Genomic DNA, 20578 nt, shown 5'->3' with positions numbered 1-20578 from the left:
GAACCTCATACACAGCCGGGCTCCACGGCCCAGCCCACTGCTCCCAGGCCGCAGACCCGTACGGCGTGTTACTGCACTGAGTACTGTGGGCAACTGTGACCCAGCGGCGAGCATTTGCGTTATCTACAGATACCTAAACACAGAAAAGGTCAAGGGAAAATGCCGCACAAAAGATAAACAAAGAAGCACCTGTGTAGGGTGCTGGCTGTGTACAGGGCCTGCAGGCCTGGACGCCGCTCCAGGGAGTCGGCGGGTGAGGGGTGCGTGCGTGGGAAGCCCCAGGACGTCACAGGACAGTCCCGGAGACTTTATAAACCCTGCACACGTGGATGACACGAAATGTTTAGGACGCTGTGAGATTAAATCAAGCCCAAGAGAGAATGATGCAGTCGAGAGATGTGGTCGGCACGAGGTGCGGGACACGGCACACTGTTCACAGCCGACTGACTTGCGGGTCGGTAGGAAGAGGACTCGACGGGAATGTCTCAAAGCGTAGTGTGGCAAGGGCATCAACCGGGGACAGCCATTTACCGTCACCAGCTGGTGTGCTGTGCCATCCGGCACGACCATGAGCTGGACTCTCATGCCGCTGGCAGGACGGCAGGCTTGTTTGCACCGGCATCACCACAAATATGTGGGCAATGTGTCGCGCTGCCACATCAGAGCTGCGACGACGTCACTAGGTGACAGGAATTTCTCAGCTCCAGCATAGTGGTGCGGGGCCACCATCGTTCGCATACGCGGTGCGTCATTGACCGAGACGTCATTGTGCAGCGCGTGACTGCCCCCGGCTCTGGCTAGCCAGGGGGTGCGTGCGCGGCCTAATTTATTCTGCACAACAGCCCTACGGAAAGTAGGCGTTACTGTCCCATTTGCAGATGAGGAAGCTGAGGCTCAGAGAGGGAAGCAGCTTGGGGTCTGAGGCTCCCCCCACGGCCCCTGCCAGGCACAGTGGGCCCTCTGGGGTTCCTGTTCCCACCAGTCCTTGGCTGATGCGGCTCCCAGCTTCTCATCCTCCCGTTCGCCCTCCTGCAGAGTGTCCAAACCAGACCTCGGCACCAGCCAGAGTCCCAGGGCTTTTTCTCGTTGCCTTTGGTTAGGAGATGGTGACCCTGTCCCTCTGCAAGGGAGTTCAACCTTGGCCTGGCAGGAACTTCTGCTCACCAGCCTGGCCTGGGGCTGGTGAGGCAGCAAAACCACGGGCTAGGGAGGGAGGGGGCGGAGCAAACAAGGCCTCGGCCTCAGAGGGGTCAGGGTCTGAGCAGTGCGGCCCATGGTGTGCCAGGAGCATGGGGAAAACAGTCTGGGCCCCTGTCACTGGGGCTTTTGCCTTGAGGTGGGGGAGGCCTGACTCCCCCGGCACCGATGCCAACACCCAGCCCCACTGCCCAGCCCAGAGCAGGCATCAGGCCGTGTGTCCTGCATGCACGGCTGAACGCAGGAATGAAGGGCGCACGGGGGAGTGGGTGGACGATGGAGCGAGTGAAGGAATGCGTGGAGTTCAGAGGGGGAGACCCCTGGCTGCAAGGTGGGGGAAGGACAATAGGTTAATGAGGGGGGGTGGGGCATCAGTGGGGGTAAGACCTGGGTGAGTGTGTGTGTGTGTGTGTGTGTGTGTCCTAGGAAGGTCCTTGCACATGAGCTGTAAGGCAGGCAGCGCGTTCCAGGCCCATCACTGGGGGTTGCCCTGTGCCGATGTGGCCGGGGTAGAGCAGCTGGGTTTGAACTTCAGGTGTGGTACCTTGGGCAAATCACCGGCTTCAGTTTTCTTCTGAGTAGAATGGAGATAACGTTATCTGACTTAGGTTCCTTGGAAGGCTGCTGAGAGGGTCTAGAGGGAACACAGTTTGTAAACTGTCAAGCACCCGGCTGGGTAAACAGATGTTACTACCCGAGCAGGGGTAATAGCTAGGTCATCTAATGGCTAGGTCATCTCTGTGGCCCTGCTCCCCCACCCCCTGTCCCCAGGGCGGGGAGGAGTCTGTCCCCTGGGAGGCAGAGAGGGTCAGACTTAGGCCACCTGGGCAGGGAGCAGGTGGACGGGAGGCCCGGTCCCCAGGTGCTGTGCCTCTGGGTGGGGGCCAGTCCCATGACCTCCTTTCGGGGCTGCCAACCTGTTGTTTGCTCAGGAGGCCGCTGCCTGGCCCAGCTCCGGGATCCGGGTGTCTCGGCGCACAGCCAGCTCAGTGTCGGGGCGGGGAGGGGCGCGCGGCACGTGCCACCTTCCAGCTCACCTCTATGCCCAGCCTGGAGCCGGAGGCCCTCTCCTCCACCCCAGGGGGACCCTGCCAGCCCTGCCCCTCAATGGCTGTGAGACCGGGCCCATCCTGCAAGCTCACTGCGCCCCCACTTCCTTGTCTCTGAAATGGGGTGGAGAAAAGAGCAGCCCTCCGTCAGAGTTGTTGTAACAGCTTACATGACATGACAGTGCTTGGCTCCCCTGCCCCCTCAGTCCCTCCTCAGTCCCGGGAGAGGTCATAGGTGCCCAGAAAAGAGCCAAAGGTGGCCATGCCTGTGTCCCACCCCTCCCCCTCCCCGTGGGCCTGAGAGGAGGGCCCAGACATCCTGGGCCTAGCTTCAAAAATTCACTTACCGGGCTGCCCCTGGCCACCTGCCCTGGCACCTTGGCAGGGCCAGGGGCAAGCAGGGAGGCAGTGCCAGAGGCTTACGCTCTGGAGACAATGGGCCTCTGTGGCCCCTGGGAAGGGGCAGGTCCAGGGAGGCTCCAGGCTCTGGTTTCAGGAGATCGGCGTCCGCTCAGAGCTGATGCCGTGCCTGGGAGACACGGGGAGCTCCCCAGCCCCACCCAGAGGGGCCTCTCTCAGGGGGTTAGGGTCTCTAGGAGCAGCCCTCTGCACCCTCTGCTCACTTTAAGGTCCCTGCTCCTCTCCTCCCCGCTCCGTGAATCATCGGGTTGGTAGAACCAGTTGGTCTCATGGCCTTCCAGTGCCCAGTGCTGGTCTGGTCTGGACCCCTCAGCCTCCTGTCCTGGGCTAGTTCCCCACCCTCCCCGTGTCCTTCTCCGCTCTACCTTCCCCGGTGAGCCCATCCTCTGCCCTCCTGACCCCCCGAGCCTGGTCCCCCAGCTTGTGTGGGTGCTGTCCAGCACCCCGTCCACCTCCCCTGCTCACCATCACAGGCTTCCTGCCTTGGTGGCCCGATGTCACCCATGCTGGCCACCAGCGTTTCACCTGTTTGAATGGAATTTTCAAATGTGAATAGTTCATGAGGCAGAAAAGAAAGCAAGCAAGGGAGCCCGGCAGAGGGACCACCCCCCCGCCCCGGGGCAGAGGCTCGGCAGTGTGGAACCATGCGCCTTGCTGGGAAAACCGCCTGCAGCTCGGGCCAGGGCGAGGCGGCTGGGACAGGACGGGAAGGGGCTGCACGTACGTGGAGGTGAGCCCGGGAGAGTCAGCGGCAGCCAGCACCCCCGGACATCTCCGTCCAGTGCTGTGATTTCCAGATTTCTTGGCAAAGGGCCAAGGCCTATCCCCAGGACAGTCCAGTCCAGTCCCTGCTCTGATGTCCAGAGAGGGCGAGGTGCTCCAGGAGAGCGGCGCGTCGTGGCCGTCACAACCGCAGTCGCTTCTGGAGCGCTCCCTCTGCTCCATGGCTCGCAGCCACCTCAGGGGGTGGCTGCGTCCTCTCGCATTTTGCAGATGAGAGAGACAGGATCTTCCTCCAACTCTCTGGCTGGTCAGCAGGTGGGAAGCAACCCAGGGAAGCCTCTGGCCACCTGCCCTCGGTCTCACCTGTCTCCCCTCTCTCCCCCACTGTGTCTGGGTCTGACCTGGGACTTGCTGAGTGTGGGAACTCCCTGAGATGCCCCCACCCCAGGGTGGCATCCAGAGCCCTGGACTGATGGAAGGCCCGGGTTCTAATCCCCAGTCTGCCCCGACCTTGCTGGGTGTCCTTGAGAGTGATGTTTAGCCTCTCTGAGCCTCAGTTTACCCCTATGGGAATGGGGGATTCTAGCGACTGCCTTATCTCCGGCTCCAGTTCCGGTGAGTCTCCCAGGGGTGCACAGATAAATAGGGCTTTTGAAAAGTACAAAGAGCTGTACTCACGATGGTGCGATTATTATTGTTACCTTGATGGGGAGATAAGAGAGGGGGAGGAGGTGCAGTGACAGTTGCCAAGAAACCTGGGAGCTGTCGGAGGCAGCTTCCTGCCTGGCCCATCCCACTCAGGAGCTGAGCCGCTGGCCCTGCCCCCACACCCCTGCTGTACCCTTGCCCTGGGAGAGGTGGGTGCTGGGGCGGGGGGTAGGGTGCAGAGCTGGGGCCAGCTGGCTGCTGGCCACGCATCCGCGGGCCTGAAGGTGACCCGGGAATGTATCTGGCCCCAACTCAACACTGGCTCCAGCCTTCTCTGTGACCTTGAGCAAGTCACCTCCTCTCTGGCCACCACCTTTTTCTGTGTCCAGGTGTCCTCTGTACCTGTAGGCACATGTCCAGGCCAAACAGGGCAGGATTAATCTGGACCTAGGGAAGATGCTTGGCAGGGCCTGCGGGAGCCAGGAGCTGCGATGGGGAGGCCACTGGGGGCCAAGGCTATGCAGCAGGCCCGAGGGCCTGGGTTGAGGGCAGCTGTGACGTGTATAGCAGAAGAACCTTGGGCTGGAGTCAGACCTTGGCACTGCCCTTTCTCTGGTATGCCCTCAGGCTTGTCAGCTAACCTCCCGGAACCTCAGTTGTCCTGTTGGGGAAAAGGCTGATAACAGTCCAACCTCACGAAGCGGCTGTGGCGGCTGTCGAGGGCCCTGCGGCCGCGCGGCTGTGGTCCTGGTGGGGGAGGCGTGCTCCAGGCACCTTCCACGGCCGAGGCTGCGGCTGCGAAAGCTGGAAGAATGCAAAGCATTTTAAGCTGGGCCGGGCCAGAGCACTGGGGAGGCTGTCGGAGAAGTGGGGAGGGGTAGAGGCTTGGAAACCTCATGTGAATGGAATGGTGGAGACCAGGAGGAGTCAAGGGCGGGATAGGAGGGAGAGGGGAGAGATGGAGAGGGTCATGAAGAGGAAGGAGAATGACCCAGTTGGGGGAGGTCTGCAGAGGCCAGAGGTAGCAGGGGAGGGAGGGATGGGCTAGGAGGGAGAGGAGAGACGGTGAGAGGTGAGGAAGGCAAGAGGAGGAGGAGGAGGAGAAGGCATCTGAGGAGGCTAGAGGGGTCGGAGGGAGGCGAGGGGCTGTGTTTGTTCATTCCTTCAGAAGTACTTACTGAGAAATTGCTATCGACTAAGAGGCAGTATAGCGTCCAGGCACAGCCTCTAGACCTGGAGGGTCGGGGGTGCAAATCCTCCGTATGTCGCTTACATGGACTGTCAGGGTGACCGTGGACAGATCACTTAACCTCACTGTGTCTTCGTTCCCGCCTCTGAAAGATGAGGATTAGCTGAGTCAATATCAGGGAAGCAGCTGGAGCCGAGCCCGCAGGTGTCGCGTTCTACCTCTGTGCTGGCTGCCTGTCCAGGGTGACGGGCTGCGTCCACAGGGCTGGCCACCTGTGCTGTGCAGTTCTTGGGCCCCGGAGTGACACATCTGGGTTCAAAGCCCTGCTCTCCCTCCTGAACTGGATGACCTTGGGCAAGTTGATGTACCTCTATGCGCCTCAGTCTCCTCATGCGCAAAGTCTGCTCTTTCCAAGCACCTGTCTCAGGGGGGAGCTCTGAGGGTTAAACTAGGTCATGCAACGCACAGGTCGGTGGTGCTGGTGGTTCTCGTTACTACAGCCTGCCATCCCCCAGGGCCAGGATGATGACTTGCACAGGGCCCAGAGCCTATGATTTCCTGCTCTGTCCTCATCCTGGATTCCTTCCCTTCCCTGGGCCTTTAGGATCTCAAAGCATGACCTTTTAGGTGGACTTGCCTGGGCGGGGTGGGGGATGGCATTTCCTGTAAGGAGCAGGGCTGGCCAGCTGAGAACTGGAGAGCCGAGGGCCTGGAGAGGCCGGGTCCTGGGTCTTCAGACACCTGCGCGCTCCTGGGCCTGTGTGCAAAGTCCTGAGAGAGACAGGCACCTGGGCACGGGGAGGCTGACCCTGAGAGCATTCTGGAAGCGGGGGAGCCTGTTGGGGAGCTGCTGCCAGGCTGACCTGTGGTGGCTACTCTTTCAGCAGGGGGACAGACAGAAAGACACTACCCCAATAGCTCCATCGTGGGCAACAACCTCCACTGCACAGCCAGGGCCACACCCAGACAGCGGCCCAGCCTCCCCTGGGCTCCAGGCCCAGGACTTCCTGGCCCCGGGGCAGCCTCTGCTCTCCATCCCACTGGCCCTGGGCCTGTCCAGTCAATGGCCTGAGCTTTACATTTTGGCTTTGCCACCCACTTGCTAGGGGAAGTGGCTTCACCTCACTGAGCCTAATCTTCTCCCACCTGTAAAAATGAGAGTAAATAATGCCAGCCTTCTGGCACCGTAGCGGGGGTATAATGTACTTGGCACAGTTACCGCACACAGTAGGTCTCGTCGAGGAGTCCCCGTGGGGGCCCCAGTGGAATTTGCCTGGACTGTTGCTACAGCCCTCTCTCTAGCCTCTTGTCTCCAGCCTCTCCCCACGGCAGCGCTCCCTGCCGTCTGCGGGAAACCGTGTTTAGGCTGTTCCCTTGGTCACAAACCTTCAATGCCTCCCTACTGCCAGCCTCCACTGAGTCATTCACCTATTCAACAAATACCTAACGAGATCCTAACCTGGGGGGGGCCGGAGCTTACCATGAATGAATGACTATCAAAGAATGTATTGAGTGAATAACTAGTAGCTGCCCAGGCTCTATGATGGATTTTTTGGGAAACTGAGGCTGAGAGGAGTGTGTCCCTTAAGGTCCCCCAGGAGGTAAGTACCTGGGGATACCTCCCCCACACTGATGCCACAGCCTGGAGGTGCCACTGTCACCATAGCCATCCTTGCGGGCCAGGACCTTCCTTTTAAGGTGCACGCCCGGGAGGTGCAGAGGTGTGTGCAGCCGGGCTGAGGGCGGCTTCTCCGGGCCGCTTCTCCCACCGGGGCGGCTGGGCTGAGAGGCGAGTCCACAGCGGGGCTCAGACCTTCCTCAGGGCCTCCTTCCCGGGCCCGGTTCCTGCGGCTCGTGCCCTCTGGAGGCGCGGCAGTCCCAGTCTCACCCGACTCGAGCAGCTGAGGATCCTCTGGCAGCCTGCGTGACTCATCCACTCGGTGGCTGGGACCTGGGCGGGGGTACAGCCACGTCAGGGTGGCCCTCCGCAGCCAGCGGAAGCCAGGCCTGCTCCCCAGCCCTGGGCTCCCTGGGTCCCAGGAACCACGGGGCACCTCCTCTCCCTGACCCTGGAGGTGGCCTCCTCAGCAGGCTTTCTAGGGTGGCAGGAGCTGACTTCACCCTGGCTAGACCTGTTCCCTCTCCTCCGGGAGGGGCGTGGGTGCGGGTAGAGAGTCTGGGCCCAGAGTCGGTTAGGCCTGGCTCCGACGCTGGCGCTGCCGCTAGCCGGCTCTCTGGCCTCTGCACACCTCTGGGTCCTTCTCTGTCAAGTGGGGAGACCAGTGTGGTGAGGGGTCTGTGCCCTCAGGCCTGGCACATAGTAGGCTCAATGAGTATCAGGTATTGTTACCATCAATGGGAGAAATAACCCAGTGGCCTCTCACCCCAAAGGCTGCCATCTCCCTGAAAGCTTGGGGAGGGGTCCACACCACCTGGGGCACTCCGCTGAATCCAGAGGTCAGGGCTCAGCCATCAAGAGCAGCCCTCGCTGCCCCTGCCTCAGTCTACCCATCTTCAGAACGGGCGGTGGACATCCTCTTGGCCGAAGTACGTGCGAGGGGGGCCTGATGGGGAGCTTGGGAGAGACCTGCTCACGTCTCCGACCTCTGGGGAAGGAGAGCCTGTTTAGCCGCCCTGCTCAGGAAGCGCCTCCTCCTGGGGACCCCAGTACCCACTCCTGCGTGAAATCTGCCTCCCCTTACGTCCCGCAGCTGTGAGGTTGACTCTTCCAAAGTTCACAAGTCCCCCAGCTCGGGGCTCTCCCTGACCTCAGGCTCTTCTTCTCTTCCAGGAGGAGTGATGGGCAGAACCCGCGCTTCCCTCAGGCACTAGACCTGCCACGAGTGGACTCGGCCTCCCCGCCCGCTGCTTCCCTCCACCCGAAGGTAAGTGCCTGCCTCCCCCCTGCCCTGTGTGTAGAGACCCCCAGGGCCAAGACACACCTGAGAATGACTCCTGGGCAGGAGGTAGAACGTTCAGGCCACTGCTGCTCAGCCCTGGGTGGGCTTGGTCTAGTCTCAGAACTTGGATGGGGGTCTGGAGTGCTGCTTGGGCTGGGGGCGGGGCAGCTGGGAATAAACTGGCCCCGGCTGTTCTCCATGACCTTTGTCATCGACACTGACGTCCGCTTCCTCATCTGCACGCCGGGTGTGGTGGCAGCGCCCCTATCATGCAGCCCTTGTGAGGATTCGGTGGAAAAGGGCCCATGAAGCATTCCATGCTCACTATCTGGCACAGGGGAAAAGCCCTATCAATGAGGCCATTGTTGTCGTTATCATGAAAATCAAATGTTCACCCAGTGCCTGATTTGTGTCAGACTGTGCTGGGTACCGAGCGGCCAGAAACCAACTAGACCCAGACCCTGCCTTCAAGGGGTCACCGTCCAGTTTAGAGAGAAATGATTAAACGTATGCAGAGAGTCACATACTGGTAATACCTGTTAGCATTGGTTGCAATGATCTGTGGGCCACGTGGGGGCTTAGTGCTTTAAATACAGTATCTCATTTCATCCTCGAACTGTAAGTACTGTGTGCTAGCCACTATGATTAGTCTCATTTTACAGATTAGAAAATCGAGGCTTGGAGAGGCTCAGTTACTTGTTCAAAGACACACAGGTAGGATATTACGGGGTCAGGGCTGGACCCAAGGCTGTCTGACCGGAGCGCTGGTCTCGTGGCCTCTCTAACGCAGAGGGTCGTGAATCCTCACTTCTGCAGTACACTTCACAGCTTCTAAAGCATGTCCACAGACATCATGCCTCTTGGTCCTTTCATGAACCCCCAGGTGGGAGGTATTCTCCAGACGAGGGTCCAGATGAGATGCTCAGAGAGGCGATGTAGTTTTCCCAGGGTCACACAGCCAGGAAATAGCAGAGGCAGGATCTGCCAAACTCCTCTGCTAGTGTTCTGGCGTAGAACAAGGGCCATGTGTCTCTCCTAGGCGGGGAGGACAGATGGCCAAGGAATGGTGTCCTTGTGAGGGACCAGCACCTCCAAGGGGGTCCCAAGTGGGGATCCCATGGACAGTATCAGGGAACCCTTTCTTGCTCTCTGTGCCTGGGCAATAGCCCAAGACGGGCCATGTAGATCCTGGGGCTTGGCAGGAAGGGAGTGACTCGACGGCAGCTGGGGTCGTGAGTGAGCTCCTGGCAGGGGCCTGAGTTCTCACCCAGGGCTGAGTGCCCTTGGACCATAGCTTCTCCTCCCTGGGCCTCAGTCTGCCCATCAGGAGAAGGAGGGTCGGAACAGCCCCTCGCCCTGAGTCCTGCCGGCTCGCACAGCCTGGGGCTGGCCTTCTTGGATTAGCTCTGAGATGCTTCCCCTTGGGCGCCCTGGCCTCCGTCCAGTCTGTCTAGAAGCCTCCGACTGTGCCAGCACGGCCCAGACTGTAGGCTTCTGACCGCCTACCCCCACCCCAGAATCAGGACACAGTCTGTGGATCCTCCTCCTTTGACCGGGGTCCAGAGAGATTGAGGATTCGTCTGGGTCCCAGCGAACCAGTGGTGGAGCTGAGGGAACCAGGCCTGTGCTCGTTTGCCATGCCCTCCCCTCGCACCCCGGACTCTGCACACGGTCACAGCGTCTATGGTCTCTGTGGTAGTGGGCACACCCCTGCCCTGGGCCTCCATTTCCCCATTCATAAAATAGAGGGGACAGTTCCTTCTCTACCCACCTTGCCGGCCTGCCATTGAGTGACGACCTTGAAAGTAACTTTGGAAAGTAGAAATCAGGAAGCTGAACTATTATCAGCAAACTATGTTCCCAGGGTAGGACAGAACACCCAGGAGGAACTCTCCTCACTGGGGAGCCACACTCGAGATAGCCAGGACCCTCCTACCCTGCCCCCTCATGGGGGTTTCTTCACTTGGGGATTCGGAAATCTGCACAGAGGTACATACACAGTCTACCCACATTCACGTACATGGACACAATCACATGTCTGCACATGTATTCAGAAGCTTGCACATGTACACATGCAAGCATGTACAGATACATAGGCACAAACACACATACCCAAGATGTCCAGGTACACACAGCCACACCCAGTCTCAGTCACACACACACACAGCTGCGTGCACACGGGCACACCCCCTCCACTCAACCTGGCACATGGGCCTCTCCGGCAATACGGGCAGGTCTCACCTCCTCCCAGTGTGGGAATGGATGTTTCTCTGGCTGCTTTTTGATGGGTGCCCGGAAGCGCTCAGGCCTGGAAGTGCCTGCATAAATCAATATTTGCTGCTGTTAATTATTAAAAACAAAGCTACACCGTGTCTGGAACACACATCTCTGGAGTTCCCGCCGGCTCCCTGGGCTCCAACCTGACCCAGGTCCAGATCTCGGGGAGAGGAAAGCGCAGAGCCTTCCTTCCAGGAGTCCTGGGCCCTGGAGACGGACAGTGGTGGGCAGCTGCCAGCAGCTCCTTCAGGATGAAGAGAAGCCGGGCACTGAGCTGGTGGGCAGCCCTGCCCCTGCAGGCTCCAAAGCAGCTGGTGTTGGCTCGGCCACAGCTCAGGAAGTAGTTGCCATTTTCCCAGAATCTGTCTGGGAAAGGGGTGCTGAGGCCCCAGCCCTGCCCACACTGTACAATGGTGGACACGATGCAGGGTCAGCTGGAAGGACCTGCAGAGGCCTTATATGTTACAGATGGGGAAACTGAGGGCTACAGAGATGGCAGGGACTCACTCAAGTTCACTCAGCAAGTTGTAGCAAGACCAGAGCTAGAACCCATATGTCCAGAAGTCTGCTCCATACAGTGCGGCCTTGGCAGCCCCTCTCCAGGCACTGTGGTTTTCTCCTCTGGGGTCAGGGGCAATTAAGACAGAGGTGGGGGTAGTTAGAACCAGGTATAGCATGGGCCCTGAGGAAGGGAGAGGACAGGCCAGCCACTGTCAGGCATTAGGGAACAGGAGGGCAGGGAGGGGCGAGAAGCCCCGGGACTTTCCCTGGATTCCTAGGTCTGCCTTTCCTGGCTGTGTGATCTTGAGCGTGACCCTTCACACCTTGGAATCAGTTTTCTTTTCTGTAAAGTGGGGATGACACTAGTACCTCCTGGGTTGTGGGGAGAAGATGAGATTTGCTAAGGGTCCAACATTACGTAGGTACTCAAGAAAAGCCTTCTGTCTCCAATGTAACCCCCTCCTTATCTTGCCTGGCTTCACAGCGGGTCCCAAGAACCCCACCCCAGAAGCCCTGACTTGAGGTACCCAAAGTCTGGGAAGATAGAGGTGGGGTGGGGTCGCGCGGGGGAGAACCTGGGGGGTGTGCCAGAGAGTTTGGTGCACTGAAGTCTTTAAGCGCTCCACCAAGTGCGCGCAGGCGCAGTGTCCAGAGACCGCCGGTCCGGCCGCCGCGGGGGCGGGGCCTCAAGTGACCCCGCCCCGGATCTCGTAGCCCCGCCCCGGCCCCGCGCGGCCCGTACCTGGCGCCCCGCCCCCTCCGGGCCCGGCCACCCGGCGAGCCCAGCGCTGGCAGCGCGCTGCCGGGAGCCGGAGCCCGAACGCGGAGCTCTGCGCCGCGGGGCCCGGGCCGGGGCGCGCGCGGGCCAGAGCCAGCCGGACCAGCTGAGGCGCCGCCAGGACGGGTGCTGGGGCCGGGCCGGGCTCAGGATGGCGCAGATGAGGTCCCTGGCGCCCCCCGGCCGTCCGCGGAGGGGTTCGCTGCCCACCGGGGCCGCCTGGCAGGTGAGGACGGGGGCAAGGTGGCCTGGTGGAGGGGCTCTGTGTGAGCCTCTGGGTCAGCCCGACTTCCTCGGAGCCCGGCAGGCTCTGCCCTAGCCAGGGCGCGTGTGCGAGGCTCCGTCATGGAGGGTGTGTTAGCTTCTGGGCTGACACCCTGCCACAGCGGCCACAGGGCACACCCCTGCCTTAGGGTCCCGGGTCTTGGGCTCTTTCTGCCGCTGTCCGCAAAACAGAGTGCCCTGGTGGTACTGTGGCTCTGGGTTCCAGTGACTGTGTGTGTGTGAACTAGCCTCAGGACCGTTTCGTCCTCCCCTGTTCCCTTTAGGGTGGTCTGAATGTCACAGTGTAACTTTGGGTGATGATCTGGGCCACTTGGTTCACAGCCTCTCATGTGTCAGCGTGTCTGCTGCCCATAAGACTGTAACTGTGGGTGTCACTTGTCGCTGTGTGTACACTCTGGGTGACAGTACCATGTGTCAGTATTTATGTGGCTGTGTTTATGTGACTCCTAGTGCATTGTTTCTGGCCATGATAGGTCATCCTGAGCAGGGTCCTCTGGGGGACATCAGTGCACCCCATCACTGTCATGCTGGCACCCCGCTGGGCTGAGGTGGTGTGAGCGTAGGTGCTGATGCTGCTGTTGTGCAGGACGTCGGGTTGACAGGCATGTTTGTCTACCTGGTCTGCAGGTGTGTGTCTGGTTTCTGCTGTAGCTGCCTGTGGAATTGTATTGTCCAAGCTCAGAAATGCTGGGTGTGGCCATAGGTGACCACGGGTCAGCGTCTCCCATGGCTTCCTCTGGTGCATTTCATGGGATGGGTTTTACCCCTGTGGTCAAGCCTCAGAGTGTACACATGGGGTGTTTGTGTCTCGTGATTTTTAACAGAGCTCTGTGTGTGTCTCTGTGTGTGTGTGGTTGTGTGTGTGGGAGAGAGAGAGATAGGTGGTATGTGCTCACGTGGGTGTGAGGTTCAGACCCGTGCCCCTCACCCTTGGTGATTAACTGCTCCGCAGTTGCTGCGTGCTTTTCCTTTTCCTCAGAACTCACGTAGTGCTGTGGGAGCAAGTCTGTCGTGTCTGATACGACACAGGGTGTGTGGCTCCAGTGGGGTGGGCACGTGGGAGTGGGACTCTGTAGCTAAGTTTCCATGAACATGCCTGCCTGTAGCTGCAAGTGCCTGTCACCGTGTCCCCACACACAGGCAGGAGAGTGGCTTCTTGGTATTCGTGTAGCTCCGTGTGCCATTACTGGTGTGCAGATCTGCCCAGGGAAGGGTTGGCATTTGTGTGTGTGGGTCTTGTACACGGATCTGTGTATGTGTGAGTGGGTGTGCTGTTGTGTAACTTGGGACACCAACATGGGTGTTTGCGGAGTAGCGTATAGCTTTAAGTCTAAGAACTGGTGTGCACAGACCCTGTGGGTTTATATGTGTTTGCTTTCTTTGGTACAGTGAGACTGTTTAAATATCGGTGTGTAGGCCCGTGCGTGTGTGTTTGAGCAAGAGAGAGAAAAGCATATATGCTTCCTGGTGCACAACCCCATAGCACATCTGTGTGAGCTCAGGTGATGCCCCTGCTGGGCCACAGGATCCGGGAGGGGCTAGGGGAGGGGCATCATCCTGGAGACTCTGGGGGCTTCCCAGGCCCAGCCCACCCCAACCCCCCCCCCAGCCAGCCATCAAGGATGCCGTCTTCCAGGAAGGCTCACAGGGAGTTGGCGCTGGAGAGGCTGAAGCTGCCAAGGCAGCTGGCAGATGCCTGATTAACCCTGCATGTGCCCTGGCTGGCCTCAGAGAGGCTGTCTGTGGGGGTGGGGGTGGGTGTGTGGACTTCCTCATGTGTGTAGGCCAGTGGGATATCCCAGCCTCCTCTCCTCCAACAGCCCATACTGCTTGGGGTGGGGGGTGGGGGTGGGTGGAACCACAGACCCTCCTGAGGGTCCCAGCTGGATCTGGGGCTCTTTTGAGGGGTGCATGAGCTGAACCTGGCACTACCAACCCTATAGTGACATGGGGGAGATATGTCTCTGCCTAAGGGTCACATCCCTCTGTCTGAGGCACCAGCCTCCTCCTTTGGGGAAAGGGACTGAGTTGGGTGGGCTATCCCGCAGGGGCCCAGGCTCTGGGCTGACAGGCCCAAGACAGTTGGTCAGAGCCAGGGGGACCAGGACAGATGGGTGGGTGCAGACTCCTTGGGGGCTCGGCAGGATCAGCTGGACCACCTACAGACTGACTTACGCTCTCCTGATCTCTGTTGCAGAACACAGATCTGTTTGAGATGATTGAAAAGATGCAGGTGAGGCTGGATCCGTTGCCCGTTCCTGGGAGCCCACAGATGGAGCTGGGCTGGTGGGGGGTGGGGGGGCCCTTGCTGTATCTCCAGCCGTACACCTCTGTCTCTGAAGACAGTCCAGGAGCCCTCGGCAGACCATGCAGGGAGGAGATGGTGGCAGTGTGTTGTCCAGAGCCCTCTGTCCAGAGTAGGGTGGGGACTGGTACTGCCCAACTCCCTATCTGACTGGGACCCTGGGGCCCAGGCCCCACTGTGTCTCCCCACCTCCCATCCCTATGTAGGTCCCCAGCAGGGCTGGGGTCCCCACTTCAGCCCACCCCCGCATACACACATCACTCTCCATTCCCCAAGAGGCATCCCAGACTCTGCAGGACCCCCATGTAAAATGGGAGGGGGACAGATGCAGGGCACTGGGCAGCCGGAGGCTGTGCTGCAGGTAGGGGGAGGTGTCGGTGAGCCAGGCAGCCCCTGCCCCCTCTGCCTGGCCCCTGCTTCCAGGCCCTGGTCTGTTTTTCGCATGGGTGTGTACTGGGAGGTCAGCAGGGGGCTGGGGTGACTTGAAAAAACCACAGGAGCTTTCCCTGGTGTCAGTCCAGTCCACCCTCTGAACCCTCTCTCCTGCCCCTCGCTGTTTCTCAGCCTCTCTCACTGAGTCTTTCTGTCTCCATCTCTCCCCTCCTCCTCTCTCTTTCCCTCTCTCTCTCCCTATCTCCCTCCCTCTCTCTCTCTCAACAACACGTATCTGTGTAGATGCAATAGCCTCCCTCCCTCCTCCCCACTCACACACAGGCACGTGCGTGCCACCCCTGCCCCCACTCCCTGCGGCAGGCATTCCCGCACAGAGCCCCCAGCTCCCTCACCCCCAACCCCCCCGCCGGCCTCCCACAGCCCAGGTTGCCAGCAGGACAGCCAGCTCTGCAGAGAGGCCTGAGTAACTGAGCACCCTGCCCTGGGAGTCACCCACATCGGTGGGCTTTCCCTTACTACATGGGATGGGCTGTGAGCCCAGGGGAGGGGGCTCTGCAGCAAGCGTGGGAGGGGTATAATGGGAGGGCGGGGTGTAACCCAAAGTGCTGCCCTCTCTTTGCAGGGAAGCAGGATGGATGAACAGCGATGCTCCTTCCCACCACCCCTCAAAGTAGGTCTGAACCACAACCTCTCCAAAGAGCTTGGGGGACCTGGACGGGGCTGGAGGAGGGGGCAGGCTCCCTCCCTCAGGTGGGGGTGGGGCCTGGGGAGTCCTGCCACAGCTGCCCACCCAAGCCGCCAGCCCAGGAGAACCCAGCCACTCTCATGAAGTAGTCCTACTGTGGGCCAGGTGCTGGGGCACCCCGCTCTGCCCTCTAGTTCGAGATGTGGAGGAGCCCTCCCCGCCATAGGCCCGGGGCCTTCATTCCAGCTCCTCCCCACCCGTCTCCACCACGCAAACTCACCCTGCCTCCCCAGGCTTCCCCCTCTCGGGGTCGAAACCCCATCCCTCGCAAGACAGCCTGCGTAAACTGCTTTCCCGGAAGCCAGTTTCCACGAGCAGCTGTAGGCAGACTCAAACCCAGGACCCAGGAGGCTTGCTCTCCGCTCCCTGTAGCCTCTGCCCGGAAGGCTGAGGGGGCAGGGGGAGGGGCGACCTGGTTGTGTCCCTCCCCCCCTCCCCCCCCAGGAGACTGACTGACAGGACGCTGGGGACTGAAACAGATTCCAGGAGGCTCTCCTTTAGATTCAAAATTTTCCTGGGGGAGAGGGGTGAGGCGGGTGGTGGGGAGGCGGTGACTGAGTCACCCCACCAGGTAGGCATCTGGTCCTCTGGCTCGTGACTGGACACCCCAACCATCCAAGAAGACTGGCGGCTGGGCCTCGGGGAGTGGGCTCTAGCTGCAGGGGTGAGGGTTAAAGGGGGTTCAGGGGCACAAGCCTGACACTTTGTCCAGGGCACGGGTTTTCAAAGTGTGGTCCCCAGAGCGGCTCCATCAGCCAGCACCGACCGCCAGGGGGCTGGTGAGATGTCAGTCCTTGGGCCCACCCTGGCCTAGGCATCAGGAGTGGACATCTGTGTTCAGTGAGCATTCCCAGGCTGCGCCGATGCCCTAAGAACCACTGGTTTGCGGGTTCCTTCCTTCTGGGGGGCAGTGAGCCTCCCCCTCCCCAGGCAGGACGAGGCCCAGAAGAGGCCGCCTACACTCAGCGAGCGAAGCCTGCTTTGCCCCAGCCTCGTGGGGTCACCCCAACGCAAACCCTGCCCCTGCCGTGAGGCGGGGAGATGAGGACAGGGCCCCGTGTACACTGCCAGCCTGGTGGCTGGCCGAACAAAGGAGCACTGGGGGGCAGGAGGGGGCTGGGAGTGAAGGGTGGGGACCTCACCCCAGCTGGGCCCGCCCCCGCTTGTGTTTTGCAGACGGAGGAGGACTACATTCCCTACCCAAGCGTCCACGAGGTAACCGCCGGGCTCCCCGGAGCCCATCCTCACCCTGAGCCCGGACGGCATTGCAGAGGGGGTCGGGTGCCCCAGTCTTCCTTCCTGCCAGGAGTCTAACCACAGCAGGGGCTGGAGACTCAGTTTACTGGCCAAGGACTTCAGAGCCCATTTGAACCCAAGGCCTCTGAGCCGAACGGTTCAGCCTGTCTGCTAGGGTCATGCTGTCAGCTCTGCCTGGCCCAGCCCCATCCTTTGAGAACCGGACTTGGGGCTCCATGTGGTCTGGGACCCACGTAGGCTCCAGGTTTTCCCCAGCTCCCCTTCGGTCTGAGTTGGGGAATTGTCCTGGGGTCCCCAGTGGGGTGTATTGTGGGTGGCTCTAAGCCGAGTCCCCCTTCAGGTCCTGGGGCGAGAAGGGCCCTTCCCCCTCATCCTGCTGCCCCAGTTTGGGGGCTACTGGATCGAAGGCACCAACCACGAAATCACCAGCATCCCGGAGACAGAGCCTCTGCAGTCGCCCACGACCAAGGTGAAGCTGGAGTGCAACCCCACAGCCCGCATCTACCGGAAGCACTTTCTCGGCAAGGTGGGTGACCCACTGGTATGGGGGCCTGGGCCTGGGCGGGAGAGAGCCCTTGGGCTGGAGCTGGGAGACAGTCGCAGAGCCCCAGGTCTCGGGGAGCATGCAGGATGGACTCACTCGTCCATTCAGCGAACAGTTACTGCGGAAGGCAGTCGCATGGCCCGGTGGCCAAGAGCGGAGACGCCACCCGGGTCTGTGTCCTGGCTCTGCGCTTGCGGCAGGGGACGTGGGGCAGGCGACTTCGCCTCCCTGTGCCTTTTCCTCCACTGTAAACATGGCGATGAGGGCGATACCCACCTCGGAAGGTCGCTCCAAAGCTTTAACGACAGGATGTTTGTAAAGTGTTTCGAATGGCGTCCGGTGCAGAATAAGTCTGTCAGGGTTAGCAAATAATGAGCACCGGCTGTGTGCAGCAGCGAACACGGCAGAGCCAGGCCCTGCCCTCCAGCCGCTCAAGGTGGGGTGGGAAGACACCCGATGCCACGGTGTGGCCCGGATTGAAGCAGCCCCCGCCCCATCACCAGCCCCATCACTAGCCCCAAAGCAGGAACCTACCGGGTCTCAGCTTGTCAGAGATTTGTCACCCGGTGGTATTCAGGGCAAGGCTGTGGAGCTGGAGGGGAGGTCCCCACTCTGGGACCCTGTGTGTGCCAGGTTCCACGCCAGGCTCTGTCTCTGCGACAGTTTACTCCGAGGTGACCGATCATAGCGTGGGCTCCAGAGTCTCCAGGCCTGGGTGGGCATCTCGCTCTTCCCTTTATTAATGGTGTGATCTTAGGCCAGTTATTTAACGTCCCTGAGCCCGTTTCCTCTTCTATAAAAATGAAGTAATAATTATGAAGTGCAGTAAAGCACCGTGACAGGTAGCTCAGTTGCTTAGAGCAACATCCCGGTACACCAAGGTTGCGGGTTCTGTCCCTGGTCAGGGCACATACGAGAGTCAGCCAATGAGTGCATATGTAAGTGGAACAACAAATTGGTGTTTCTCTCTCTCTCTCCCTTCCTCTTTCTCTCTAAAATAAAAATTTAAAATAAAAGCACATGAAAGCATAGAAAACCATTCCTGGCACATAGTAAGTCCTTAATAAGTGTTAGCTGTTATTATTATATCTTAATTAATCTGTGAGGTTAGAAGTGTCCTAGTTTTTCAGAAGAGGAAACTGAGGCTCAGAGAGGTAAAGTGACTCGGTCAAGGTCACACAGTTGCTGAGCTAAGAATTGGACCTAGCTCTGGCTGACCTTCCACAGAGACACGCCGTAGGGACAGATAACAGCATGGTACTGTAATTATGTAATATGATAAATATCATTGTGATATGTATAATGTGATGTGATAAAAATCTTCACAACGGCAATCCTATTACGATATATGAATGTGTCAAAATAACATGTTGTACACCCTCAATTTATGCAGTTATAATATGTCAAATATATTTTTAAAAGACATGCTGTGGGAGGGGGCATGTTGCTAGGTGTGTGCATGCACACGTGTGCATGTGTGTGTTGGGAGGAGGGGTGGTTCCTTGGGGAGTCGGGAGCTGTCTGACCTCAGTCTGAGCCCGAGGCGCTGGCTGCCCCTGGGGGGTACTGGAGCTCAGGTTGGGGGGTAAGCAGTGGAGTCCGTTGTGGCTGAGACTGCACTGTGGAGTCCATTGTGGCTGAGACTGCACCCACAAACCATGGCTGGGGACAAGCCCAGCACGGAGAAGGCCATCGCACCTCCAGGCTGAGCCCTGCGGGCGGAGAGAGCCCTGCGCCCTGGCGCCCACTGTCCAGCGGCTCTCAGCTGGGTCCGGCAGGTGTGGTGCTCTGGGGGACCGTGTGGGCCTAGCATATAGCTGACACTCAGGAAAGTTTGCTACGCAGTGACAAGTCACAGAACAAGTGCCTGGGGCACGGAAGGGTCTGAGGAGGTGCAGGTTGAGGGGTTGGAAGAGGCATGATGGTCAGAGTGAGGTTGGCAACACAGAGAGGAGGGGGCCTCAGGGGCCGGTAGAGACCAGGGCCATCTCCTGACTCCAGGCGGGGCCGCTGGGGCGGGGGGACACTGGGGCCTGTCCTGGCAGAAGAAGGAGGTTAGGGTGACTCTGGGCGCCAACTCCTTGGGACCCTGAGCGCACTCTCCCACTGCGTCTCTTGGGCTCCCTGGGCCTGGGCGCGGGGTCTAGGGAAACTCCCCACCCTGAGGACTCGGCGCAGCGCTCCTTGCCAAGCGCCTGCCACTCCCTCTCCACGGACTGTGCCAAGCGTTTGGGGTTTCCCGTCAGTCACTCTGTGCCCGGGCAGGGCTGAGGGGGACCCTCTGCCTCAAGTGCACTCACACTGTCCCTGAGCTGTGGACTTGGGGGGCACGACCCCGGCCCCTGCCCCTTTCTCCTCCAGCCCTGGGAGCGCAGGTGTTCCTGTTTAAACAGGACTGACTTCCAGGATGACTCCTGGGGTGGGTGTGGCCGGGCAGCCAGCCCTACTCCCAGGGCTGGGGCTGGGGCTGGGGCTGGGGCTGGGGCTGGCGGGGGAGCCCAGGGCCGGGCTGGGGTGTCGTCTCCCAGCACTCCTGGCCCTTGGCTTTGGGACTTCCCCACCCGGAGGCGCCAGCCTTGGACTCCTCTCTGAGGGTACTGGCTCCGCAGCAGCTTCCCCTTGTGCCCTCTGGGTATTTTTTCCCGTTTTTTCCCATCCTGCAGCTTTTTCCGGTGAGGCAGGAGGGTGGGAACCTGCCCGGTCAGCCGCCCGATGTGTTCATGAGGTGTTTCACTTCCTGTTTCTCATGGGCCCTGGCTTCAGGGACCGAAGGTTGAGCAATCCATCAGGCAACATATGTCTATTGAGTCCCTACTGTGTGCTCAGCCCTGAGAAGGGCAGGGCTGGGACACCGATAGGGGGATCCGAGTGCGGTCCTGACTTTGGTGAGAACCCAGACAGCCAGGGCTTCTATAAACATTCACTGAACACCTGCTCTGTGCCAGGCAATCTGTCTCTCTCGGTCCCTGCCACCATCCCGCAGGTAGGTGGCCTCCGTCCTATTGGGAAACTAGACTGGGAAACTGAGGCACAGAGAGGGGAGGTGACCTTCTCAGGCTGCCCAGCCGGCAAGTAGCAGAAGGATTGGAACTCGGGTCTAGCTGGTGCAGAATTGGCTCTCTGCTGTGACACCCGCTGCTTGGCGAAGGACCCGTCTAGGAGTGCGTTGGCTGCTGGTCTGGCTTCCGGAAACCCCAGGCCCAGCCTCACCCACTGCCCTGGCCCCCACCACAGGAGCATTTCAATTACTACTCACTGGACACCGCCCTGGGCCACCTCGTCTTCTCACTCAAGTATGATGTCATCGGGGACCAGGAGCACCTGCGGCTGCTGCTCAGGTGAGGGTGGTGGGGTGAGGGGCCCCGAG

The 20578-nt window shown here is 60.1% G+C and overlaps 1 protein-coding gene across 10 annotated transcripts in view; it reads left to right on the top strand.

Moving 5' to 3' along the window:
• The window catches only part of LOC123831736 (RAP1 GTPase activating protein), a 62764-nt gene that overhangs the window by 25976 nt on the left and 16210 nt on the right, over positions 1 to 20578 (top strand). For 9 of the 10 annotated variants that reach the window (XR_006787949.1, XM_045858891.1, XM_045858892.1 and 6 more), the window contains 6 exons: positions 8018 to 8111; positions 14165 to 14200; positions 15288 to 15335; positions 16587 to 16625; positions 17008 to 17193; positions 20446 to 20549. Coding sequence is in view for 9 of the 10 variants with exons in the window: in XM_045858883.1 (XP_045714839.1) it covers positions 8018 to 8111; positions 14165 to 14200; positions 15288 to 15335; positions 16587 to 16625; positions 17008 to 17193; positions 20446 to 20549 (507 nt within the window). In the remaining variant the exon portion in view is untranslated. Of the gene's footprint in view, positions 1 to 8017; positions 8112 to 11664; positions 11909 to 14164; positions 14201 to 15287; positions 15336 to 16586; positions 16626 to 17007; positions 17194 to 20445; positions 20550 to 20578 lie in introns of those variants that run through there. The other variant, XM_045858885.1, reaches the window with a different exon arrangement.

The sequence above is a fragment of the Phyllostomus hastatus genome, unplaced genomic scaffold, assembly GCF_019186645.2.
Source record: "Phyllostomus hastatus isolate PE091 unplaced genomic scaffold, TTU_PhHast_1.1 phas_scaffold_182, whole genome shotgun sequence".
In the NCBI taxonomy this organism is placed as follows: Eukaryota; Metazoa; Chordata; class Mammalia; order Chiroptera; family Phyllostomidae; genus Phyllostomus; species Phyllostomus hastatus.
This window is presented reverse-complemented; position numbering and strand designations above follow the sequence as displayed.